Raw genomic sequence first — 27,888 nt, 5'->3', positions numbered from 1 at the left:
AGTCTAAATAAATCTAGACAGATCATAAAACAGCTTAATTGTATCTCATACTGCTGCAACTACAGATAACAGACAGGTCTATGAATGGGCTCCCTGTATTTGAGATGGCAAGATGCCACTCACTTTTCAACCTTAGGTCTGACATAGTGTTGCGGTGGACGTCTAGAGTTAAATAGATTTTGGCTCTGGTACAGGCAGTGATGAAAAACACATGAGTGGTAACAAGTCTTCTTAATATCTGTCTTCAGTACTAAGATGGGATAATCTGAAGAAGCAGTTGACTCAAGTATCATCCCCAGTGCCAACAGGATCATGTATTTTAGAATGTGTTCCGGATTACAATACTGATACATTCTCTCTGCTTGTATAAAATAAGCTACTGGATATTACCTTCTCAGGTGGATTACAAATAAGAGGAAATCTCAGAATCTAGAAAGGTATGTGTTTTCTTTTGATGTATTTTCCCTACATATGATTTCAGGCTAGGTTGCAGACCAGCTATACATCTATTTAGTATCAAATGCATGTGTAGTCTGTGTATGAATGTAGGAGGCATGTGCAGTATATTTAGAGACTGAGTTTAACAATCATAAGAACGGTCTAACAATAAGCAAATGGAATATGCAAGTAAAATCTATTTATTATTCTATCTTTAAAACTATATCAGCATTATTGTAATAAATGAGAAGGGTTAAATAAATGTGAAGGGCTACACAGTAGTGGCTATATGCTAGCATCAATTTTTTTTAGGGTAGAAAATTTGGTCACAATAAAGTAGTGTGTTTAGATGGTGTTTAGTGCTGAAAGAACTGATATTTTACATATTTTGACCTGCCAATTGCTGGATTTTAGTGGATAAAACAACTGCTGAACTAACCACAACATTTACTGAGCAGCACAAAACTAATAATGGTACATAAAAAACAAAGTATAGCTAAAAAACTTTTTTTTTTTTTTTCAGAATAAAGATCTTTAGAATGGATTCACACTTTGCAAACAGGTTGCAGAATTTGACTTGCTAAATATGCATCTAAATTCTGCAACAAGTCCAATTTTCTTTTAAAAATCCATTCTCTAGCATCAGAGAATAAACCTGCTGTTAATTTTCACCACCACCTTTTCTTATTGCAGTCTATTCATGGAAATGTTGAGGCAAAACTCTAAACCAAAATAACCAGCTCAATCCATGCTGATTTTTTGGCTTATTCCACCAGGTGATTTTATGCAAATGTATGAAAATAATATTAGACTTGCAAATTTGAAATAAAAATGCGAAATCTGCTGCAAATCTAATGATATGTGAGATGCTTAAAATGTGACAAAGTAAACCTATATTAGGTGCCCATTTGAAAGAAAATGTAAACTAAAACCTGTGAACAAATTTATTTTTGTAGCCAATTTTAGTTTGTTCACATTTGTGTAAAGAGGTTCCATTTGGGTTTCCATTGGTCTTTTCTGTATTTTGTCTGCAAAAATAGCACTGTCTGCAGTCACATGTACAAAAAACTTAAGAAATTCCAACAGAACCCACTAAGGTACAAATGGGAACCATCAGGGTTCACTGGTATCCCTCTATGTGACATAGATGCTATGGCTCTGTTAGTAGTCATACCCATAATGTTAGTGTGCACAAAGCCCTCCATTTTTATAATGTACATTGTGCATTCATTCAATATTCTTGAGGTTATGGTTCCAGTTAAAATGAAAAAATGCTGCAAACTGAACTGACTTCCTATTTTTATACTGTTAAAATTATAACACTATGCAGATGAGTCAGAGTTCAAATTGTTGGTAAATCCAAAATGCACTTCATCTGGCAAATGAAATATGATCCATGGGATCACATGTTCATCAAAATAGCAAGCTAATCTAATATAGGATCATGAACAGTCAAATGTTATGTTACTGTGTCCTGGAGACAAGACGGCTGCTATCCTCTAAAGAGAAGCCAATCTGGGCACTTTCAGACTTTGCCCAATTCTCACCACTTTCCTGAAATTCACCATGACATCAAACATATTCTCTTTTAAAATTAGTTTATGATTTTTTTTTTACATTTGTAGAAATGGGTTTACCTAAAACACCACTGCATACATGTAGGTTGGTGCTGTTTTCAAACAAGGTTCCCTGGAAACTAGTCAGAGGTTCTGCAGACCATATAAAGGCAGGTAAACCTGTCATTGGATGGCAAACTAATTCTGCTCCAAGATGTTTGGCAAAGCAGTCAATGCATCTCAACCAGTATGCACATATGGACAGGAGTCCTAAACATATATACCTTAGACAAAGCTTTTTTTTTTTTTTTTTTTTTAAGATAGGAATGGCAAAAGGTGTTCCTCAGGAGTAAAAAAATATTTTCAAGAGTTCATTATTTGTCATAGGGTTGGAACTAATTCTAAAGCTACAGATCCAACATTTTGAGAACTAGCCTAATTTGTATAGGGAATATTACAGTATACCATGTGTTAAAATGCTAGTTCTCGGTTAGATTAAAAAGGAAATGCAGGCTGAGAATCCAAAATCATAAAATGCTGTAGAGGGAAGAATGGAAAGCAGAAGTATTTGCAAAGGAAAAAGACGTATTGGAAATAAACTGGATAAACTATCTACAAACTCAATAATCCAGATCCATGTCGGTCCCAAGCATGATTACCAGAGGGTAACATTCCATGGGGACTGTCATGGCAGCATTCTTGCAGTGCCTCAATGAAAAAGGAGCATTCCCTTTATCACAGAATGTACAGTGTGTATCATTGAATGAAACACAAGATTGACGACTAAGAAGACAAGGGTGAGGGAGGAGGGATTAAAAAGCAGGGAAACTTGTAACTTAATGCTACAGCATGTTACTTCCTGTTACCACATGTCTAATCGGTTTCTGATTTTTTTAATAAAAATGTAGTTATGACGGCAGTCATCTTGCCTGAGTTTTTACAAAGCATTTAGAGATATGCTTCACAGCAGCCCCATGGACATAGGCAATAGACGGAAGGGGCCCCGTTAACTTCTGTGAGAGCATTTTCTAGGCATGCTGTGTGATCTATGGTGAGATCATTGTACAGGAAGGAGGAGAGGGTGAGCTCTGACCATTAACTATTATGAAAGGCCTGATCCTATATTATCTATTACATAGTGCCATCCTTCCCTATAATCCAACCTGTCATGATAAGGAGAAAACTACTGAGAAGTTTTCTCTACAGAACAGAAACTGTCCAATTATTATTAGACATAGTGGTCAGATAAAAAATTGTAAGCTTTCAGGATTACTTTAAAATATACATAAATTGCAAGCTTTCGGGATTAGTTTAAAATATACATAAAACACAAATTCCCTTTAAGCCCTGTAAGTTACAAGGTGGAGTTTTTATGGTTTCCCCAGCACTTCCAATAGATGCCTAATGTTATTGAGACCTGGGGAATTTGGAGGACAAGTCAACACCCTGAACTTTTTGGCTTGTTCCTCAAAAAGGGGACAATATACTGTTAAAGGAGGAAACGACCATTAGAGAATACCATTTCCATAACAGGTGAAACTAAGGGGCGCAACAAAGTTTATGTATATAGTTTGTGTGAAAGTAACATCTACATGAATGCCAGGACCCAAGGTTCCTAGGAGAATATTGCCCAGAGCATCACATTGCCTCCACCAGCTGTCCGCAAGATATAAAAGGCAATGCAATTCATTAGATTAAGCCACCTTCTTCCACTAATCCAGGGTCTTGTTCTGATGCTCACATATCCATTGTAGGCGATTTCATCAGTAGACCGGGTCAGCACAGACACTTTCACTAGTCAACAGCAATTTAGCCTCATCTACAGCAAGCTGTGATGCACTGTGTCTTCTGAGATCTTCCTATAAAAGTCAGCATTAGCTTTTTCAGTGATTTGTTCTATTGTAGCTCTTTTGTGGACTAACTTTTGCTCCCTACATGCATTAATGAGCCTTGGGCATCTATGGACCATGGTCTTCTATGGACCACTATAGTGTTATAGTGTAGAGTTGCTCAGATCCTTACACTTGCTCATTTTTACTGGTCCAGCACATCAACAACTGACTGCTCACTTTCTACCTAATATATCCCACCCCTTGACAGGTGCCAGAGTAATGGGATAATAAAAGTTATTAACTTAATCGCTCAATAGTGTTGATGCAATGGCTGTTCGGTATATTTAACCCCTTAACGACGCAGGACGTATATTTACGTCCTGCGCCGGCTCCCGCGATATGAAGCGGGATCGCGCCGCGATCCCGCATCATATCGCGTCGGTCCCGGCGCTAATCAACGGCCGGGACCCGCGGCTAATACCACACATCGCCGATCGCGGCGATGTGCGGTATTAACCCTTTAGAAGCGGCGGTCAAAGCTGACCGCCGCTTCTAAAGTGAAAGTGAAAGTGACCCGGCTGCTCAGTCGGGCTGTTCGGGACCGCCGCGGTGAAATCGCGGCGTCCCGAACAGCTGATCGGACACCGGGAGGGCTCTTACCTGCCTCCTCGGTGTCCGATCGACGAATGACTGCTCCGTGCCTGAGATCCAGGCAGGAGCAGTCAAGCGCCGATAATGCTGATCACAGGCATGTTAATGCACGCCAGTGATCAGCATAGGAGATCAGTGTGTGCAGTGTTATAGGTCCCTATGGGACCTATAACACTGCAAAAAAAATGTAAAAAAAAAGTGTTAATAAAGGTCATTTAACCCCTTCCCTAATAAAAGTTTGAATCACCCCCCTTTTCCCATAAAAAAAATAAAACAGTGTAAAAAAAATAAAAAATAAACATATGTGGTATCGCCGCGTGCGTAAATGTCCGAACTATAAAAATATATCATTAATTAAGCCGTACGGTCAATGGCGTACGCGCAAAAAAATTCCAAAGTCCAAAAAAGCGTATTTTGGTCACTTTTTATATCATTAAAAAATGAATAAAAAGTGATCAAAAAGTCCGATCAAAACAAAAATCATACCGATAAAAACTTCAGATCACGGCGCAAAAAATGAGTCCTCATACCACCCCATACGTGGAAAAATAAAAAAGTTATAGGGGTCAGAAGATGACATTTTTAAACGTATAAATTTTCCTGCATGTAGTTATGATTTTTTCCAGAAGTGCGACAAAATCAAACCTATATAAGTAGGGTATCATTTTAACCGTATGGACCTACAGAATAATGATAAGGTGTAATTTTTACCGAAATATGCACTGCGTAGAAACGGAAGCCCCCAAAAGTTACAAAATGGCGTTTTTTTTTCGATTTTGTCGCACAATGATTTTTTTTTCCGTTTCGCTGTGCATTTTTGGGTAAAATGACTAATGTCACTGCAAAGTAGAATTGGCGACGCAAAAAATAAGCCATAATATGGATTTTTAGGTGGAAAATTGAAAGGGTTATGATTTTTAAAAGGTAAGGAGGAAAAAACGAAAGTGCAAAAACGGAAAAACCCTGAGTCCTTAAGGGGTTAACTGTGTACAAAGCAATAAGTATTTAACAGTGGATCCTAACTGTACAATTATATATTTTTTTCTACATATTATACTTACAAGTTTTAACAGAGATGTTATAGGACAACTTATAGCAGCAGAGAAAGAGTCAATAAAAAACAATTATCTTCTTAAAAAGCAGTGAAATCCAGCTCACCCCTGCACTGGCACCCGAATTGGACTTGGACTCATCCACATGACATAGAAAAGAAGGAGAATGCCCAGCGCCAGCTCGTGAAAAAGGAACTTCTTTATTGGGTTGCCATAGGAAACATCACAAGGACTCAAGTAACGTGAGGCCCGCGGGGCCTTAGTCATACAAATGTTACAAATACTCAGATCGTTTATATGTGCAGTGGAGAAGAATTATCTTCTTAGTTCTTTTGCGTTGTTCTCAAAATAGAATCAGTTATTTTGTTATTGAGGGTTTGTGCACTTTATACTCCAATGTAGACTTTCAGTTGCTGAGAACAAATCTACATTCCTGTATTTATCTTTGTATCCTGTAGTAATAATAATATAACACAGTATCTAATTTTTGCAACTACAAAGAAAATATTCAGGAAAATAAGGAGCATAGCATGGGTAGATAACCATGACTTTAGATTGTAATCTGAGCATGACATGGTGTGGCATCAGTCCAGGCATTAAATGTTTTAGTTTATTATCTCATGTAGATGTATTTCGGCAGTGAATAGTGATATGTATAACAAAGTTATAGCCAAGGAAAACTGGATGGTTTCAATGTTCCTACTGGACCACGAAAAAAGGAAGATTTAGACTGCACATAGTTTCTTTCTATTAAAAAGAAGAAGAAGATTCATATGCCATTTTGAAACTGAAGTTTATCTAAGTAAAATATACACAACAGCTATTAAGAGGCATGCCTCTTTAGAACTGTGTGATCCCTAAAGATGCATGCTCGCTCTCACAGATGGTGTTTTAGTTGTGGACCTGAGGAAGGTGCAAGTGAGCACCAAAACATGTTGTAAAATTTTATCCTGTTGTAGCAATACATCTGAAACACTATGTGCATCCTCTGTGGTGGATAAGTTCTTGTGCACCTCTACAGCAGCACCTTAAGGATCAAAGTTTTTTTCTCTTTTTTTTCCTCTAGCATGGCTATCTGCTTCCTTTGTGTTGTTGGATTGGGTCCTAAGTGCAGCATACTATATTTTTATTTGTTCTTTATAGAGTTGTGCTTAAGGTTAATAGGCACTTTTTAGTGAGTTGGTGGGAACCCTTACACTGCTAACTACTACTGTACATGAGGGAGCACCCTACCCCATCCATTTTCCTCTTCATTCTCTTTAAACTGCAAGATATGTCACATTTTTTAAAGACATACATTTTAATTTAAACCTGCCATAAGAGGAAATAGATTGACATTGCAATTTGTGCCATTTACAGTCAACAATTTGGGCAGAGAGGTAAAAATAAATTTTTGGGCACATGCCAAAATCGGCAAATTCTTCATGCAAAAATAGTGGCACAAAGCCACTGATAAATTCCCCGTAGTGTGTCTACGGTTTGACATGGCTCCCTGACATCATTTTCTGTGGTAATACCCTGCATGGATCAAATCTGTTGACTTATGTTGCAGATTGCAGTTTTTACTGCAGATTACATAACCAGGCACGTGGATGAGATTTTACAAACTAAATCCATGTGATATGAATTTTTCAGAGGCCTTTTCAAAAATAAAAAAAGCAATCTGATTGGTTGCTATGGGCAACTATTCAACTTTTCCTCTGCACAAGTTTTAATGAACCTCCTCCAAACTGTCAAAAGGAAATGTAGTGAGAGGAACACACAAAGCACACAGGTCAATTCTCTGGACAAGATAATACTGAAGATTCTGAATATACTAACATGACTGTGTATTGCAATCTCTACGATGATGTTCTACAATGTTGAGTAAGCTTTTAGAAAATTCATCTCACAGTAGAAGGGTTAAGTTGCGCTGCTGCAGAGCACAAATTAACTCTCTTGTCACAGTAAACCAGCGAATCAGCTGGTTTACAGTAACATCTTGCTGGGCTGAGCACTATTTAGCGGCCTAGCATGGAAAAAGTTTTTTAGCGCTGCTGAGCAGTGCTTGTTAACTCATTGAGGGGGTAGTATACATTATATAGCCATCTATATGATCTATGCAGTATCACTCTCTTCACTGTAGACATTATACAGCTATATAGATTGATGTATAATGTAAACAAGCCCCCCCCCCCAGGAGTTAGCTAATTAACTTCTTCATCCTTCCTGTAATTGTGTCTGTCAGTTGCGAGCTTCGCTCAGCCCCAACATTGCCAGGTTTGCGTGATTCGAACCTGGTAATGTTCGACAGGTCAGCTAGCTGTGAACCCACTGAAGAGAGGATCAAATCCACGTGGGGAGCTTGGCTTGCTCAACTGTAGCACTGCCAATGATTAGCTCTATAAGCATTGAAAACAACTCTTCTATTGAAAAAAATTGTCCAACAATATAGCATATGTATACTGCATTCAGTCATGCACTTGAGACATCATGTAATCTAAAATAGTCACTGCAGCAGAATCACTCTAACTTCAAAGGGTGTTCTCCTTACTAGAAGTGATGATATATCACTACGAACCTAAGAATAAACTAACTGCTTTTTAAGGCATGTGGCCCCTACAGTTCTTCCCTTCAAGCTCTGAAAGCACTGCTGAGAATAGAGTATGTGCTATAAATTTAAGAAAAGAAGTATGGTTTTTAGGAGAAGAAATGTCATTTGTGAAATTATTCAGTATGAAAAAAAAATCCTTTTTTTTAAAAATGATATTTTTTTTTGGAATGAAAAAGGTAGAATTTGATGTTCTGGGCCAACAGGACATACAGATTGAATACATAATAATAGCCCCCAAGCGTTTATACTTGTAGCTGTATGTAATTCATGCAGTTCCATTCTGCGGCATGTTTGTGGTCTTTGTTAAAAACCAGAAATGGATAGTTTGGGTTAAAATAAGTCATTCTTTAGGAGTTTGAGGATTTATAAACACAGAGATGGCGCCTGAGGAACTTGCTTTTCTGTCTAAAATGTAATTTGGGCTCCATTTATCTGTCCCATAATACCACAACAAGCTGAGAAAACCAACAGCTGCACAAATAAGAGAAAGCTAAAATGCACAAAATGCTTCTGATAGAGCAGTCAGCAGTTTATATGTTTGATTTTAAACCATAAAGAATCAATAGTCATTCAAAGAAATGTATTGGGCTTAATTAAATATAATTACAAAAAAAAAAAAAAAAGTTGGGAAAAGCGTTTTTCATTCTAGAAGCCCTGCCCAATGGTATGTCATATAGTGTCCTTCATATGTCATGGTTATTTCTATAGCTCTCCAGTTATATGCGATCACGACTCTCTTCCTCCTTGCTTCCTTGACAGACATGTTGCATCAGCCAGTTGTAATGTTGTATACATAAAGGGGGTAATTTATCATTCAATATAAACGTTATTTTCCGTCTATCATTGGCGCTGGGATGGCGCAGGCATGTAATATTAGCGACATTTGTGCAACTTTTGTAGTAGACGTTTCCTAAGTTTTTGAGTAGCAGTACACCTATTTCTGATTTAGACATGCAGTGCACCCTTATTTATCATATGCAACTTTTAGAATAAGTTGCTAAAAATTGCGCAAACCCCGATTTCCAGGCACTAAAGTACACGTACAAAACCTTGTAAGCTAGAGCTTTTCCCGCCAGTGCAAAGTGGCGGGGAATTCATCATCTACAGTACACACTTATGATAAATTACACGCTGCAACGGAAAAAGTTAGACACAAAAAACGGCGGTAAAAAAAAAGAGTAGGGTACACTTTGAATGATAAATTTCCCCCAAAGTGCTTGTTACAGCATCTATCAGCCAGTGCTATGATCATCTATTAGAGAGATGTTTAAGTTGAGGCCTATGGAGAATATCTGAGTGAAGCAACTATGATGTTACAGTACAGCTTAGGTCTTGTTCACATCTGCCTCACAGACGCCATACGGAGCCAGAAAACTTAGCCAGATGGTCCAATGCACAACAGAAATAAACAGATCCCAATAATCCTATGGGGATGTTTACAACATTCAATGGGAAAAGGAGGCGGTTTCCTTTTTAATGGGGGAGGGGCTTATTTATATTTTTATACTTTTTACGGGGGACTTTATAGCAATCTTTTGATTGTTTTTAATTTTCACTGCTATGTATAGCAATGATCAGTATAATTGGACAGCAGACCATACAATAATATCTCCTCAACTGCATGAAGCCGGTGAGGAGAGCTATGGCCGCCATCGTGATTTTGAGCGGCGTGAAGCAGGTGAGGAGAGCTCCTGCTGCTATCGTGACTAACCAGACCCCCGCAATCCAACTGCAGATGGTCCAGTAAGACTCAGAAGGACCATAACTTCTTCCGCTAATTAAACATATTTTGAGATGGAGCTCCCCAAAAGGGAACTCCGCCTAATGTGAACTCCGCCTAATACAGGGTTAGAAATAATACAAATAAGCTGACCTACCCTCAGACTAAGAAAAGTATCTACATCTTCCAGCAAAAATGGAAGATGCAGTAATAATAAATATATATATATATATATATATATATATATATATATATATATATATATATATTATTAGTGATGCCCTGCCAAAGTACATTGGGGAACTCAGATGGCTTTCATTAAAGGGGTTATCCACCATAAGGTGATTTTAGTAGTATGTTCCTGCCAGAACTTGGTATTTCTTGTTCAATTTCATTCTCTAAACTACACATCCCATAGTTCCATGCTTGTAAGTATGAGGCCACTTTCCTCCCTCCCACACATCAGCCACCCCACCCATTGAAACACACCTGTGATCCTTTCAATGCAATACACCAATGTTTCCTGATCAAAGTGCCTATAGCTGTTGCAAAATAAACTCTCTTGAAGAAAAAAAGAACACCCATTCAAGCAGGACAGACTCCCTCTGATCACCTGACTTGTGATATCAGGTCTCGACGCACTGCAACCTGGGAAATCCCAAGACCTCAGTAGTTTTGTATGCTGCTACATATAAATAAAAGAATTGTGAGACCATTGTCACACACAGGTACAGCAATGGGGAAGAACTTCAACGGATACGGCCGTCTCACCACGGCGCTGACAGACCCAGATGGACATGGTAAGGAGGATCAGACGTAACGTTAATAACCAGGATGCAACACATCTCGCTGCGCATGCGCAGCAAAACGCGTTGCATCTTGATTATTAAATTAACGTCTCATCCTCCTTGCCATGTCCATCTGGGTCTGTCAACGCCGTGATGAGACGGCCGTATCCATTGAAGTCCTTCCCCTTTGCTATTTCTCATCATCTCAACCGGAGGGCAGCAGACAACCCCACATTATTATATGCCTTTACCATTGTTGTGTATGAGCTTACACAACTTCCCAGGGTCCGCAGTTTTCCCGTGGTGTAGACTGGTTTTACCCTATAGAACCAAAAAAGGGAAAAACCACTTGAAAACGGACCATATGTAAAATAAAATAAATTTTATTTAGGATAATTCAAAAACATATAAATTACACACACAGCGTGGACAAACAAAGGTGGGAACCAGGGAGCAGGGGGAGACAAGGAAGGGGGTAAAGAGATAGTCCAGGTGTGCTAAGCAATGGTGTAAAAAGACAAGTATATCAGAGTGAAATTGAAGAAATCATATACACATAAGGCACATATAAGGGCAACATTGCCTCATTAATAAATAAATGTGCACTTGTCAGTTGCAGTACAAATCACATGAATAAAGTGCCAAAAGCGTACAAGATAGATGGATAAGACCAATATATTTAAAAAGCACACAAAAACGGATCGCAATAAAAACCACATGTAATGGTGGCGTGAATCAATAGAACTCCCTCCGCTGCCCAGTTACTCACCAGACCTCCAACGCGTTTCACCCAGCGGGGCTTTGTCCAGGAGTGCACTTGTCTTTTTGCACCATTGCTTAGCACACCTGGACTATCTCTTTACCCCCTTCCTTGTCTCCCCCTGCTCCCTGGTTCCCACCTTTGTTTGTCCACACTGTGTGTGAAATTTATATGTTTTTGAATTATCCTAAATAAAATTTATTTTATTTTACATATGGTCCGTTTTCAAGTGGTTTTTCCCTTTTTTGGTTCTATAGTTAGAGTGTTTACCACAGGACCCTATACATTTATGAGCATATCTCCTTCCTTTTTGGCGGTTTGGTTTTACCCTATGGAGCGCTTGTTACTTTGTTCTTACACACAGGTACAGATACTATATTATGAACGTATATATGGCTGAGAAGTAGAAATCCGGCACATGCAGGACTAGGGTAAATGGAGTGATAGGGAGTGGTAACACTGCAGACTGTAAACAGGTTTTGACATGGGTGGTACAAATCGTAACAGGTAAGTAACTAGGACAAAGAGAATCCAAAAGAGACTGCACTCACCATCCACATTGTTTTATTCAGAAACATGTAGTCATACAACATCGGAGGCAGGGGCACACCGGGACAAGTTGTTTCGCACTGTCTTGCGCTTATTCAAGCCAGAGTGTTTGAAGAAGTGCAAGACAGTGTGAACCAACTTGTCCCGGTGTGCCCCGGCCTCCGCTGTTGTATGCCTACACGCATCTAATTAAAACATAGTGGATGGTGAGTGCAGCCTCTTTTGGATTCTCAAACAGTGCCAATAAAGGGGTTTGTTTACTGAAATCAGATATAAATTGGCCAACGGGCAAAACACTTTAGAATAACTATAGACACATCACTGATAAACCCCCCGTCATTCCAGCACTGCTGCTCCAGTGGTCTTTGTTTACTGTACTTGACCACTGTAAGCCAATCACTTACCTCTGTGCGGCCTGTGATCAGCTGCTGCAGTCACCTTGGTACTTAAGTCACCTGGGTACTACATCATGGTAACAAACATAGGCTTCATCAGATACGCAAAGGATCTTTTATTATTTAATGGTATACACCCATTCTGGCCAATTTTTTTTTATAGATCTTTGAAAACCTTTTAATCATTAGCATATAGTTCAGAATACTTTCTATGCGGTAACAATCTGAGTTGATTTAAAATTCTTGGTAAAGTTACAACAATTACAACAGTACAATAGTCCACGGCCCCAGTATAATGTTATAAACCATGCAAGTGATATTAAGCCATAATGATTTAGGTAAATAAAACTACTATAATTAATTAATAGATGTATCAAATATTTGTTTGGACCTCAAGTGAGCATATTAAGCTTTTCGTGACCTTCTTGAGAAAATAATAGAGATCAGGTCATTATGCTTCAATGGGGTCCATCCAATAAGCAAAACTTTACAACATACAGTTGGCTGGTTCTATGAACACTTGGATAGCACCTTTTTATGTGTTTAATTTCTAAAGCAATATTTTCCCACTACTCCATTACATCAATGTTTTTTTTTCTCTACAGTAAACTTTGTCCTCTGTAATACATTTCCTTCATAAAGCAATTCAAATCTCTAAATGATGGACACTGTTTGGCCAACATTCTGTTTGAGACACTAGTGACTATTCTGGCTGTACTACATGCTGTCGGACATAGTTGCATTCCACATTCTATGCCAAATATATTGTTACATAATTTGCAAAGGTTATACAAGGCTTAGCCAAAACCTAAGTCACATGCTTTTATTTGCAAAATAATAAAACCCAAATATAAACAGAAAAATCTGGTAACTGGGAAAATATTTCTTTAAAAAAATACAAAAGAAATAATAATCTACAAATAATTTCAGGAGAGATTTCTGGCTTGGCATACATTCCCTCCCTCCGACATCCATGATACCTTGTTTGCAAGTGTTAGGTCGCTTTTCTCCCTCCCACACATCAGCCACCCCACCCATTGCAGTACAGCTGAGCTTCATTTCAAGGGAACTGTGCTTGAAACTACAATTCCCTGCAGCCCTTTGGAGATGATCTTCCTCCCACTCAGTGGTTGCTCCACCTATTGAAGCACAGACACCCTCCCTTTCAACACCTGACTAGTAATGTAATATCTCGGGCTGCAATGCAACCTGGGAAAAGTCTGAGAAAATACTCAATTTGTATCCTGCTAAAAATGAATATTGGAGAAAAGATCCCATAGCAATTGCGGGACCAGCCATCAAACACAGGAACACTACACTAACTTTACAGCCCCTGTAGCGAAGTCAAATAAAAAAAAAAAATCTGAAATACCCCTTTAACCATTAGAGGACCCGTGACCTAAATGTACATCATGGAGCCCTGGTACTTAGCTCACCAGGATGTACTTTTAAGTCATGAACATGAAGCAAGCGCAGGAGCTCTGCTCACTTCATACACAATGGGTCAAGGGTTCCATAAGCAGCCGGGACCTCCCCACTAATGGCAGACATCATTGATCCTGCTAATGCCTGCCATTAACCCCTAAGATGTTGTGATCAACGTTGATCACGGCATCTAAAGTAGTTACGGTCCTTGTGAAACTCACTGAACCACCCACAGCACGATTGCGGGGTTTTGATGAGTAAAGATGGCAGCTGGAGCTTCACAACCTGCACAATCAGGCTCAAAACAGTAGGATTTTTATTAATCAAGGCTATTTGAATACAAAGGAATAGAGCACCTTTGGATGAACTAGAAAGCTTATTGCTTAGACTGGTCAGGAAAGACAGTCTACTCAACTCTCTCCTTCGGCCTAAAGTACAGACCCCAAACAAAACTTCTAGTCTTTTCTCCATCAACTGATACTGTACCTAACCCTGACATTTCCATCTCGGTATGTGGCACTACCATAACTCCCGGGCAGCAGGCTCACTGTCTTGGAGTTATACTTGACTCTGATCTGTCTTTCACTCCCCATATTCAGTCTCTTTCACGTTCTTGTCACCTGCATCTCAAAAACATTTCAAGAATCCGCCCGTTTCTCACTACTGAAACTGCTAAAACTCTCATTATTGCTTTGATTCACTCCCGCCTCGACTACTGTAACTCTTTACTAATAGGCCTTCCTTTCGCCAAACTCTCTTCTCTCCAGTCCATCCTTAATGCCGCAGCCAGACTCATCTTCCTCTCCAGCCGCTACACCGACGCCTCCTCCCTGTGCCAGTCACTACACTGGTTACCAATTCAGTCCAGAATACAGTACAAAATCCTCAGTCTCACACACAAAGCTCTCCACAATGCTGCACCTCCCTACATCTCCTCTCTCATCTCTGTCTACCATCCTACATGTTCCGATCTGCTAATGATCTCACACTAACATCTTCTATAATCCGAACTTCTCACTCCCGTCTCCAAGACTTCACTCGTGCTGCACCGATTCTCTGGAATGCTATCCCTCAATCCCTCAGACTCAACAACAACATCCATAGTTTCAAACGTGGCCTAAAAACACATCTCTTCAGACAGGCCTATAACATTCTCTAATTGGCCTCAACATATCCTCATTATATTGAACCGTATGTGCGTATGGTTACATCCGGTTGTCTTTGTTTGTACCCCATAATTGTAAGCGCTGCGTAATCTGTAGGCGCTATATAAATAAATAAAATAAAATAATAAAATAAAAATATACTAGGTGATGGATGGTGTCTGGTGGAGAAAGGATATGGGTGTGTGTGTTGGCCCTTTTAGAGGCAAGTAATAAGAGCACATGCACCCTAAGGGCAGAGCCAGGCAACGGGGAGGAGCATAGACTAGTCAAAGGAGAAGCACGACAGTAGAGATGGATACATTTTTTTTCAGTAGTGAGTAATAGCCTTTAAAGGGGTACTCCGGTGGAAAGCTTTTTTAATCAACTGGTGCCAGAAAGTTAAACAGATTTGTAAATTCTTAATCCTTCCAGTACTTATTAGCTGCTGAATACTACAGAGGAAAATATTTTCTGTTTGGAACACAGTGCTCTCTGCTGACATCACGAGTACAGTGCTCTCTACTGACATCTCTGTCCATTTTAGGAACTGTCCAGAGCAGCATATGTTTGCTATGGGGATTTTCTCCTACTTTGGACAGTTCTTAAAATGGACAGAGATGTCAGCAGAGAGCACTGTGCTCGTGATGTCAGCAGAGAGCTCTGTGTTCCAAAAAGAAAACCATTTCCTCTGTAGTATTCAGCAGCTAATAAGTACTGGAAGGATTAAGATTTTTTTAATAGAAGTAATTTACAAATCTGTTTAACTTTCTGGAACCAGTTGATTTAAATGAAAAAAGTTTTCCACCGGAGTACCCCTTTAATACCATGGTAGCTCTTTTTTAGCTACTGTACAGCCTTATCTTTTCTAGCTCATTTAAATTCAGTCTGCAGACATACTGTCAAGCATGTATTAGATATGAGTTAACTGTTATAACCTCTATAATATGACATATAAAATGATCTAAGAAGCTTGTGATTTATATTACAGGATTTGGATTTCAAGACGACAACATGAAGGAATGTGTGCTTTTCTACTTCCTGGCTCTGTGCTCTGCCAAGCCATTTGTATTACCTCCAAAGTACATGGCATTAACTGACCTCATGCTGAATGACATGGATGACGATGATGAAGACGATGACAGCGACGAAGATGACAAAAACTCATTATTCCCATTTAAAAGGAACATGCCATTTCGACCCACATCACCTTCGTTTGACATGTTCCCGATATGTCCATTTGGATGTCAGTGTTATTTAAAAGTGGTGCAGTGCTCCGACCTTGGTGAGACCACAAGAACTTTTTAATTGTTAAATCATTGTGGGATAAACAAGCAAAAAAATATTTTGCCCTAAAACCTTAAAATATCTAATAAACTTGAGGTAATTTTTTTGACTGAAGTCTTTACATTCTCTATTTTGTCTATGCAATACTATTAAACCCAATTCCATATAATTACATAACGCAAAACAATTGGCATTCAATACTCCAAGGAAGCTTGGTTACGACCCTTATGAGAATTGTAATGGCAGCCATATATGAATCACCCAGAAACTTTTCCAAAACAGTTCTAACAGCTTTAGAAAGCAAAATAACAATAGTATTATGTTCTATAAAATTAGGAGAGAGAGTCCCAGAGAACACTTTGAGCATTATGTTTGTTGTGGTCATCATATGATGCCCCAAAAAGTCTAGAGCACAGGCCCTCTTCTAAATTAGGCTGCATTCACACCACGTTCAATGTGAAAACCATACGGAACCGTATTGAAAACTGTATGCATTGACTCCACATTGAAAACCGTATGCCAAACAATGCATACGGTTGTGTCCGTTTTGCGTCCTGTACGGTTTTGTCAGGTTTTTTCCCGTACCCAAACCGTAGTACACCACGATTTTTGGTCTGGGTGAAAAACTGTATTAAACCGTATAAGTTTTTTATTTATTTTTTAACATGGGAGTCAATGGGAATGTGCATACAGTTCCATCCGGTTTTCACCATACGGTTTTTGACTTTGCACAGTTTTTTTCCTTGGAATTTCAATCAAACAAGTGAAACTTTATTCAAAATGGAGTGAAAAGTTAAAAAGGTATACGTTTTTTTCTTAAAAAACGGATGCAACCGGAAATCCGTATACGGTTTTTAACTGTATACGGGTTGAAATTTGTACACACGTTTTGATGCAGTTTAGGCTGCATTCACATCTCGTTTTTGCAATACGGTTGCCGTATCCGGTTTAAGCAAAAAAAACGAATTGAACCGCATTCCAAACCGTATGCATAGACATTACATTGACAAACCGTATGACAACCATAGCATCCGGTTGCGTATGTTTTGCTTCATTTACGGTTGTATGTGGTTTCTTTCCGCACACAAAACCGTAGTCTACCATGGTTTGAAGTCCGGTTGAAAAACCATATCCAACCTGTATACGGTTATTTTAAAATGGAGTTCTATGGGAACCATATTGAACCTTATGTGCGTACGGTTACATCCGGTTTGCACACTACTGTTTTTATTTTATTTATTTTTTTACAGAAACAGGATACGGGACCCGTATTGCAAAAACGAGAGGTCAGTGCAGCCTTAGTCTGGTTTTGAGGAATCCGTTTTTCATAAAAAAACCTGATACGGGAACTGTATTGCAAAAACGTGGTGTGAATGCACAAAACATTTGTCATGCTCCTGGCACCCTCACGATCAGCTGGTTGAGGGGGAAGCGATGCTGCATTTTAATTGTTTACCAGTTCTGGACAAACTGTAATAGCTCTGCCTGGTATTGGAGCTCAGCCCTACTCACTTGAATGCTGCAATCCCTTCAAACAGCTGATTGGTTGAGGTAACTGACATCAGACCCCCCCATGGAGTACCCTAAAGATAGAAATACAATTCAATCTTATGTAGATCAGTTTTGGAACTGCTATACCTCTTATAGGCATGCACACCTGAACCCATCCTTCCAGGTAGTGATCACTGCTGATTCATAAGGGGGTGCTCACTATAGCATAAGTCTATTATATCCACCACATGTAATAAAGAAGAAATAGTGGAATCCACCCTTCTGTAGAAATCTTCATATCTTTATTGTAAAGGTGCATGTGCAAAAAAATGTGCAGCAGGGAGACAATGGGAGCATACCTAGCGGCTAGAGCAGTTTTTTGCATCAACATACACTTCTTTGGTGCTGCAGTATATGGTATACCTTCTTAGGGTCAACAGTTGATGCAAGAAACGCCTGTAGCCGCTAGGTATCCCTCCTGTCTCCCTGCTGCCCAATTTTTGTAAGTGCACCTTTACAATAAAGATATGAATATTTCTACAGAAGGGTGAGTGCCACTATTTCTTCTTTATTGCATGTGGTGGATACCCTAAAAGTCATCAGAAAAGTCATAGAAAAGTCCTCTAAGGCCTCATTCACAACCTTTCCAAAGCTACTTTGTGTTCTATATTGAAATACTGGCCAAATGGTATGCTACTGTATACCACAGTGTTCCAATGACAGATAAATTGCTATTAATGGACTTAACCGGCCATTTACATACATTTTTGCAACAGATCTGCCACATGAGAATATACGCTTCTGGCAGATCTCCTTTTCTAAAGTTAATGCATTAGGTCAATGTACAGTAGAATCTCCCAATACTCACGGGCAATAAAAAAAGTGTCTGCGATTGAGAGATATCCCCTATTGGGGAAAAGGGCTCAAAAATCTTTCTAAATGATCAAATACTGTACTGTGTAATTACCTATAAAACATGATAAAAAGCAATATTACAGTAGAATCTCCCAGTGGCTTTTAATCACCCCCCTACCCCCCCCCCCCGTATCATTTCATCCCCCCTTCATACTCTGCACCACCTTATTCCACCGTACCTTGGCCCAAATTATTCCCCCATTACCCCCTGTGCCACATAGGGAAAAAGGGGTAATTAAATGGCACGGGGGGGGGGGGGGGGGTAATGAAATGGCACGGGGGGGAATGAATGGCACAGGGGGTGGTAAAGAGGGGGTGATGAATTTGCACAGAGGGTAATAAAGGTGGACTTAAATAGCACAGGGGAGGATCAAGAGGAAATGATGAGGCACAGGGGGTAAAAGAGGGGGGGATGTTTTGGCACAGGGGAAATAAAGTGGCACAGGGTAATCAGGGAGGGAGGGGGGTGAATGATGTGGCCGGCAGATGTACAGAAGCAGGAGACCACTGTTTAAACAGCAGTCTTCTGCTTCTATGCTGGGGCTTCTGCATGGGGGTGCATCGGAGGCCTGGGTTCCTGGGCCCCATACTGGGGTATTGGCTGTACCTCCTGACGGCGGCCCTGTGTACTTAATAAGAAGTGTTTTGTCCCCTTTCAGGTGTGTTCGCATCTGCTAGTGGTAGTGTCCCCTATTCGGAGGGTGCAAATACATTAAGTCTTATGGGACTCTGCCAAGGAATTAAAAACTGTCCGCTATTGGGAGGTGTCCCCTATTGGGAGGTATCCGTTAAGGGAGATTTTACTGTATATTTTTTTTTACTATTTCTCACATAAATTATACAATAAATTGAGTTTCTCAGGTTATTTCATTTTTTTCAGAATGTCTGTACTGCATGGTATTTACTATTTTACACTACAACACGTACAAAATATTATACAGTGACAATATTTCTTTGTACAATTTACAGGTTTGGCATCCATACCAGCCAAAATTCCTTCTGATACAAGATTATTAGATCTTCAGAACAACAAAATAAAAGAGATTAAAGAAAAGGATCTACAAGGTCTTACAGCTCTTTCAGTAAGCTATGCATTGTTTACAGTGTTTTCTGCTTTTTACCAAAACCAATTATGTATTATTTAAAAAAATAAATAAAAGAAGAAAAAAATCTTTCCTCTGCTGTGACTCGGAGTAAGGGTATGCCCACACACCAGGATTAAAACACAGCTAATTTCTTTCAAAAACAGTTCCACGTCTGTCTCCAGATTGGGTGTGGATTTACAACTTGGCTCCATTCACTTCAATAGAACTGAGTTGCAGAACCATGCCAAACCTAGAGAGCGGTTTCTGGTTTGGCTAATAGGGACAGTGCTTGCTTCTCTAATGTGCACTGTAGCTATCCTTGCCTGTCACTACCTATTTAAGAATGCTCTACCTGATCACCTGAGCAAAAGTGTGATTTTGTCATAGCAATGATGTGTGTTCCCAATCTGCTATCCTGATCTGTATCTGCTTACCTGACATTGCCTCTGCCTGACTCTACTAAACTACCTCTGCTGTACAAGACCCCCCACTCAGACACTGAACCTATACCACGTCTTATCTGCCGCAACCTGTCATGGAACCTGTGCTGCCTGCCACAAATCTTCGCTACCACTGAACTTAAAGGGGTGCTCCGTTTGAAACATGTTATCCCCTATCCAAAGAATAGGGGATAAGATGGTGGATTGTGGAGGTCCCCCGTGATCTCCAGGCCGGCAGCGGCGGCATCCGGAGCACGGAAGCTTGCAGCTTCCGCGTTCGTGACGTCACGCCACACCCCCTCCATTCATGTCTATAGGAGGGGGCATGATGAAAACTCCGCTCCATGCACTGAATGACAGGGGTGCCACGCCAAAAGATAGGGGATAAGATGTTATATCGCGGGCATCCCGCCACTGGGGACCCCCACAATCTAACATCTTATCCCCTATCTTTTGGATAGGGGATAAGATGTTTCCAGCGGAGTACCCCTTTAACTTTACTACCTGACTGTCATTCTACTACTCATGCCTGCACCAGTTTTACTACTGCCTGCCTGGCCAGCTGCTACTTACTCTGGGACCACCCACAGGAAGAGACTTTGTACTCTCTGTCTGTAAAAATCCTGCTTTTCCCCTCTGGGAACAAGACAAAGAGTAAAAACCTAAAGTGTACTTAGCCACTGCTCCTAAGTTTGACTCAGAGGCAAACGAGTAACATAGAACACAATGATTAATGCCAGGTACACACTATTACACGGGACAACTATTGGCCGCACATATTCACATATAGCAGGGAATGGCTGACAAATGATCCAGTGACTGGCGCATGCAATAATCCATTTAAAATGGCTCTTAGTCCTATTGTGATTCATGGTAAATTATTTATTTTCAAGAATGCTTTTGGACCTGATGTAGATTTAGGCATGGAATCCTGAATGTACTATATGAACAAACCCTACTCTAAGGTCCTGTGATTTGGCAGCCATGATCAAGACCAACAATGATATATGCATTAAGATCCGCTTTGTACCTGATCCTGACAGATTCCACTGACCTAACAGAACAGAACATTTTGTAATAGAATTGATAAAAAATTTACTTACAATTAGATGAAATAGGATCAAAGCAGAAGAGATAGAAAGATGCTATATTTTTTGTGCATTTTCTATGTTACGGCTTTGATTTCTTTATGACTAGATAGGATGGTGCAACATACTCTGTTGTTCTAGTTGTCAAGGAAACCTGATGAAAAATAACTAAATAAGTGTGAACAAATCTTTAATAAACTTTAATCTATGTGAATAAAATGGCCTGCTAAGAGTCAAAAGTTTGCTTGTGGCTAACTCTATGAATGCACAGTCCCATTGGTTTTTAGCCTGGAGACTGACGCATTTCATTATGTTCAAAGAGCTTTGGCAGGGTGCAGACAGACTTTAATGGGTGTATAAAATGTATGTTCTCCACCATTTTAACAATGAGAGAATGTCCCAGCTTTTTAATTCATAACTTGTTTATTATCCAAATGTTTGTCAAATCCAAAGATATATTTTAATCCATCCAGCGTTTGACTAATAAAAGCAGTGATGTGTAACAGGACATCTGTAAAACTACAGGAAGATGAAACATTATGTGAATGAGTTTGTGGCAATCTTAACATTACTCTAAACTGTTTTATAACCTGTACTTGTTATTTATCTAGGCCTTGTTTCTTAACAACAATAAGCTATACAAAGTTCACCCAAAAGCCTTCGAGTCAACAAACAAGTTACGGAGACTCTACCTGTCCCACAATCAGCTCACAGAAATTCCATCCAACCTTCCAAAATCCTTGGCAGAGTTAAGAATTCATGACAACAAAGTTAAAAAAGTACAAAAGGATTCCTTTAAAGGCATGGCGTCCTTACACGTTTTAGGTAGGTGTGTCTCCAGGGGATATTAATAATTGGAAGCATGTCACGGAATTTCAAGACTTTGCAGGAATATCTGACATTTTATGGCGAAGCTTGTAACAGCCATTGTTCCTACAGGTATTTGTCAGATGCATCATTCTTTACTAATTTGCAGATACACAATGTAAAAACTTTCGGCTATTACTCAGAACAATTACAGACATGTATATACCCTGGGACAAAGAATCTAAACGCCATGGCTAAAATATAAAAATAGATGGATTTTAAGGGGAACACGATAGTAATGATTTGTGTACAATATACACACACCGATCAGCCATAAAATTAAAACCACTGACTGGTAAAGTGACGAAAAATTATAGCATCATTAGAGATGGCATCTGCTAATGGGTAGGATAGATTAGGGAGCAAGTAAACAGTTCTAGCTTATGTCATGAAAGCAGAAAAATTTACATGTAAGGATCTAAGTAATTGAGAGAAATTACAAATTATGAAAGATTTTTAGATCTTCGGGACAGTGCATCTCAAAAAAAGGCAAGTGACGTGAAGAGTTCACAGCATGGCAGTGGCTAGTACCTACTAAATGTGATTCAAGGAAGGACAATCTGTGAACTGGCGACAGGGTCACAGAAGTTCAAGGCTCAATGGTGCGCTTGGGATGCAAAGTCTAGCCAGTCCAGTAGAACTTCTGTGGCATAAATTGCTGGAAAAGTTGACTCTCGCTATAAAAAAAAAAAAAGATGCCAAAATACACAGAGTATCACAACTTTTGTATTGGGCTGAATAGCAGGAGAATAGTCAGAGCTCTGATCCCTGCCCACTGCCAAAAAGGGCATGAGCAACATAACTAAACCACTGGGAGAAGGTGACCTAGCCTGTTGAATCACATTTTCCTGTACAGCTGGGTGTGAGTTGCCTGCCTGTGAAATATATGGCAGCAGGATGCAATATGGGAAAAAAAAGCAGTCTGGCAGAAATAGTGTGTTGCTATAGACACTTTCTGTTGGGAAAACATTGGGTCCAGGTATTCATATGGACATATTTCATTTTCACAAGCCACCTATCCTAACCTTGTTGCCGATAAAAAATTCCTCATTGCAGTGCCTTCGGCAGCATAATGCCAAACCACACTGCAGAAATTGTTTAGTATTGGAACATGAAAGAGCTCAAGGTGTTGACTTGGCTTTCAAATTCTCCATATTTTAATCCGATCAAGTATATGTGGAATGTGCTGGAAAATCAAATCTAATTTATGGAGGGCCCACCTCAGAATTTGGAGGACCTAGAAGGATCAGCTGCTAACATCTTGGTATCAAATGATGCTACAAGGACACCTCACTACCCATATTACTACATTTAAAAACATTTTCCTAGAGAAGAAAAAAGCCATAGGCAATTTGAGACAATTGCATAAAAATTGATCATGCCGGAATTCTTCCCATTGTTGCTTTTTTCTTCTTCTGCTTAGGGCAACAGTGAGTTTGTGGTGATGCTATATACCGTACATGCTACAGATTATATAGCATTAGAAAAAGGGGCATGGTGGCATTATGAGAATGCTATTCTGCAAACTGCAGTGCCACTTAATGTACAGTAGTTTTTATTTGTTTTCTATTGCAATATATCCGATTTTACCAAAATTGTGCTTTTCTTTATGCTGATATGGCTGTTTTACATTAAAGACTAGGTTAATCTTTGAGCACCGTTTTGCTTTGACAACAGGTTGAATTTTCTACCCTTTATTAATTAAAATATTTATTTGAACCCAACTAGGTTCAAATAAACTTAAACTTTTTGCAGCAGCTTACATAATGTGTACATCTTTTCATGGAACCATATCCTGATCTTTGAGGCCTCGCGCAAGTCTCAGAAGTTACAGCTAAATCTAAAAACATATCCTTATGGTGGAGCCATAATCGGATGTACCCTTTATGACCCTTTTCACATATATGCATAATTTGGCAACATTTCCCTCCAAAGATGTTGAAAAACACCAGCGGGAAACTGATTGTAGAACTGTTCCCATTCATTTGAATAGTACAGTTCACAGTCTCAAGTTGGACATTGAATGGAGGAAAACACCACATGGGTGCTAGGGAGGGGGAACACATCTTGCTGTGGTCCCGTCTGACATGCACAATTAAAGAACATCTGATACTAACAACTGATGCACTTTTGTTATCAGTTGTGGACAAATTTAGGCTGGGTTCACTGAGCTGGACACCGGACATGTGTGAACACAGCCTAAGGGATTTTTTTCTACACAATATATATTACCCTCAAGAGAAGAAGGAAGGGTGAGTAGAGAGATGGGCACAAATGTCCAGTCTATGGAAGTTACAGAAATAGCTGTAATGAATATTTTAGGCAAAACTAATACACTGTGTTACAGCTAATTCTGGTCCATGGGGTTGTATGGTGATATTCAGCCCCTTCAGGACCTGTATTAGGTATAACATTGTTTAACAGTTCATTCAATAAAAGGGGACTTCATTTTAGAATTTATTCATGTCAACACAACTCAATATCCAAGCAAAGGACACTTGGCTCTTCCACCAATTCCTTTTCTACTTTTTTAGGAGAACAATGTGGTTTTACTTTCTGATGTTTCCGCTGCTCTTATTATTGCTAATAGTCACACAACATATAGGACATAAAGATAGAGCTGGGGACCTGGGCACAAATGAGAAGAATGTTCTGAGAGGTAATCAGTTGAAAAATTATGGCACCGAAAAATGTGATGCTGAATCATAGGACAACTCCTTTAAGTGCATCACAAACTGTAGAAGTAATCCACAGCTTTATTTATCACATTACACATGCATATCCCACTGCTAATAGTTGTCTATGTTTGACAGAAATGAGTGCAAATCCACTTGATAATGAAGGAATAGAACCGGGAGCATTTGAAGGATTGACCGTCTTCCATGTTAGGATTGCAGAAGCCAAACTGACAACCATCCCTAAAGGTTGGAAATATTTTACTTGATTTGCAAATAAATAAACTACAGAAGTCTTGCAGAATGTTCAAAATAACTTTTTAAATGTATTTCTTGAGTTTTCTTGGACTAAGTCCACAAGAAAGCTGCAAACAATGAGTGACTCCCACTGTTTTACAGCCGGTCTTTCCATGTTTTATATGGCCAGCCATTCATCTGGATAGCTGGCAAGTAGTTATACATTTATACTAGGGATTGACCGATATCGGTTTTTTAGGGCCGATACCGATAATCGGTGGAGGTTAGGGCCGATAGCCAATAACTTATAACTTATCGGCTATTATCGGCTTATTGGCTATTTATTCCCCCGCGACACCGCTGCAGATAATTGATTTAAAGCGGGCGCTTTAAATCAATTAACTGCAGTGGCTTTTGCGGTGCCATAGGCCGCCGCCTCCACCCGCTTCTCTCCCCATGCTTGTCCAGGGGTCCCGAGACCTATCACCGCCACCGATCCCCCCGCCGCGCCGCACCGCGCCTAGGGGTGCCTCCAGCCGTTGGCTGTCCGGGCATGCTGGGAGTTGTAGTTTTGCAACAGCTGGAGGGCCTACTGTAGGTATAGTATATTATACAGACCCCTGTCCATCCCAGAACCCTGACTCACCTTCCCAGTTGCTACAGGGACCGTCCGGGGAGGGTGGTCCGGGCCATCCATCCTTCCTGTAGTGTACGGCGGCATTCCGGGTGGAGGGTGAACCGGTCCGGGCTGTCCTTCATCTCCGGGGGTCCTCTTCTCCACTCCGGGCAGGCTCCGGCCTAGTAACGCTGCATAGATGCCGCTGCGCAGCGACGCACCTGACGTCAAGGCGCACCCTACACCCAGAATGCCGCCGGACACTACAGGAAGGATGGATGGCCCGGACCACCCCCATTATGGGTAAGTTTAATTTTTTTTATTGACTCGGAGGGTGGGGGAGGGGCCCGACCGGTATAGCGGTATGGGCAAAAATCCATACCGTGGGAGAAAAAAAAAACGGTATCCGGTTCATACCGGTATACCGCCCAGCACTACGGTGGGGGGTGCGACGCGGTGCGGTGGGTCAGGGGGGGCGGTCGCGGTGCGGCGGGTCGGGGGGGGGGGGCGTTCGCAGTGCGGTGGGGGCTGGCATTATTGGCTTATCGGCAAGGTAATTGCCGATACCGATAATGCACAAAATCGTGATTATCGGGCGATAATATCGGCCATACCGATAATCGGTCGAACCCTAATTTATACTACAACGACTACTTTTCCCAGCAATGCCAGCTGTTCATCAGAGGATTGTCAGCTGATAAGCCAGGCTACCCTTCATTTCTTTAATAAAGAACACTTGTCCATTTAGCCTATTACGGCATACAAATGCCAAAGGGGGGTTTCCAATTTGGGGGGGGGGGGGCAAGAATGGGGATCAGACATTTATCTGCTATCCTGTGGATAGGGAATAAGGTGTCAAATGCTAGAGTACCTCTTTAAAGTGGTCATACATTTTCAATAACTGGCCAAAAGTTTGTTCGGCTGACAGTTCTCTCTCCTGACTTACACACACAAATGTTTGATACAGCCGATCATGTTTCCGATATGCAGAATACATTATCTACATTGGAGGATCAGGATACACGTTAGACAGTCAGCCAAACCAGCCAAAAGGCGACAGGTTCAGTCCAAGGTGAATGGGTACCTTTAAGCAGCTCTCAGAACTCAGATCTATGGTACTGTGTTGGAAACAGATATCAAAATGGTGTAGGGGTCTACTGCTGTTTATGATGTAAAGCACTTCTTTAACTGTAATAATACTGCCAATTTTTACACAGGTCTGCCATCATCAATCTATGAGCTTCATCTTGACCACAACAAAATTTCATCAGTAGAGCTTGAGGACTTTATACGCTACAAAGAACTGCAGAGGTAAAAAATCATATTGTTCTGGTGGTTTTTAATATTTAGCGACTTTACAATACTGCATTGTAGTCTTTAAAACTAAATTTTTCAACATTTTCAAACAAAAATACAAACAAACACAAAAGCACAAGAAAAAGTCTCATGCACACGGTGTCCCTAATAATAATTACCGTAAATAAAATGAAGATTTTTTTATTTATTCATGGTACAGTAATCTGTTTGTTGGCCAATTGTATGGATAACCCCATTAACCCCTTAACGAAAATGGACGTAAATGTAGGTCATGGTGCAGTGGTACTTAACGCACCATGACGTACATTTACGCTCCTCCATGACCGCGAGCACCGGACCGGTGCTCACGTAATGCGCACCAAGTCCTGGCTGCCATCAGCAGCAAGAGAACCGCTGGTAATGGCAGACATCCGGGATCGCGCGGATGTCTGCCATTAACCCCCTCAGATGCCATGATCGATACAGATTACGGCATCTGCGACAGTGTGGTACTTTAAATGGATGAGCAGATAGCCCACAGCGCTACCTAGGGGATCCGATCTTCCATACCTGCCTCCGTCCGTCTCCTGGGGTCTTCTGCTCTGGTCTGAGACCCTATGCATAGCACTGAACAGTATCAGCAATCAAATGATTGCTATAAATAGTCCCCTATGGGGACATAAAAAGTGTAAAAAAAAAAGGCAAAAAAATTAATAAATAAAAAAAAAAGTGAAAAATCCCCTCCCCCAATAAAAATGTAAATAATCCGTTTTTCCCATTTTACCCCCAAAAAAGCGTAAAAAATAAAATAAAAAAATTAATAAACATATTTGGTATCGCCGTGTGCGATACTCTTAACTATCAAAATATATTGTTAATTATCCCGTATGGTGGATGGCGTGAAAGGAAAAAAAAAAAAAAAAAAAGTCCAAAATTGCTGCTTGTCACATTTTATTTAAAAAAAATAAAAAAAATTATAAAAAATGAATA

General features: G+C 40.1%; 2 protein-coding genes across 7 annotated transcripts in view; one reads left to right on the top strand and one right to left on the bottom strand.

Annotated features, from left to right (window-relative positions):
- CENPP (centromere protein P) overlaps positions 1-27,888 on the bottom strand; it is a 373,003-nt gene that overhangs the window by 131,664 nt on the left and 213,451 nt on the right. The gene's annotated exons all lie outside the window — the stretch shown is intronic.
- ASPN (asporin) overlaps positions 95-27,888 on the top strand; it is a 37,807-nt gene continuing 10,013 nt past the window's right edge. The window contains exons 1-6 of the mRNA XM_056524041.1: positions 95-437; positions 15,893-16,186; positions 19,564-19,676; positions 21,819-22,032; positions 24,888-24,998; positions 26,820-26,913. Of these exons, the coding sequence (XP_056380016.1) occupies positions 15,916-16,186; positions 19,564-19,676; positions 21,819-22,032; positions 24,888-24,998; positions 26,820-26,913 (803 nt within the window). The 5' untranslated portion in view covers positions 95-437; positions 15,893-15,915. The remainder of the gene's footprint in view (positions 438-15,892; positions 16,187-19,563; positions 19,677-21,818; positions 22,033-24,887; positions 24,999-26,819; positions 26,914-27,888) is intronic.

This window comes from Hyla sarda, chromosome 6 (assembly GCF_029499605.1).
Source record: "Hyla sarda isolate aHylSar1 chromosome 6, aHylSar1.hap1, whole genome shotgun sequence".
Classification (NCBI taxonomy): domain Eukaryota; kingdom Metazoa; phylum Chordata; class Amphibia; order Anura; family Hylidae; genus Hyla; species Hyla sarda.
This window is presented reverse-complemented; position numbering and strand designations above follow the sequence as displayed.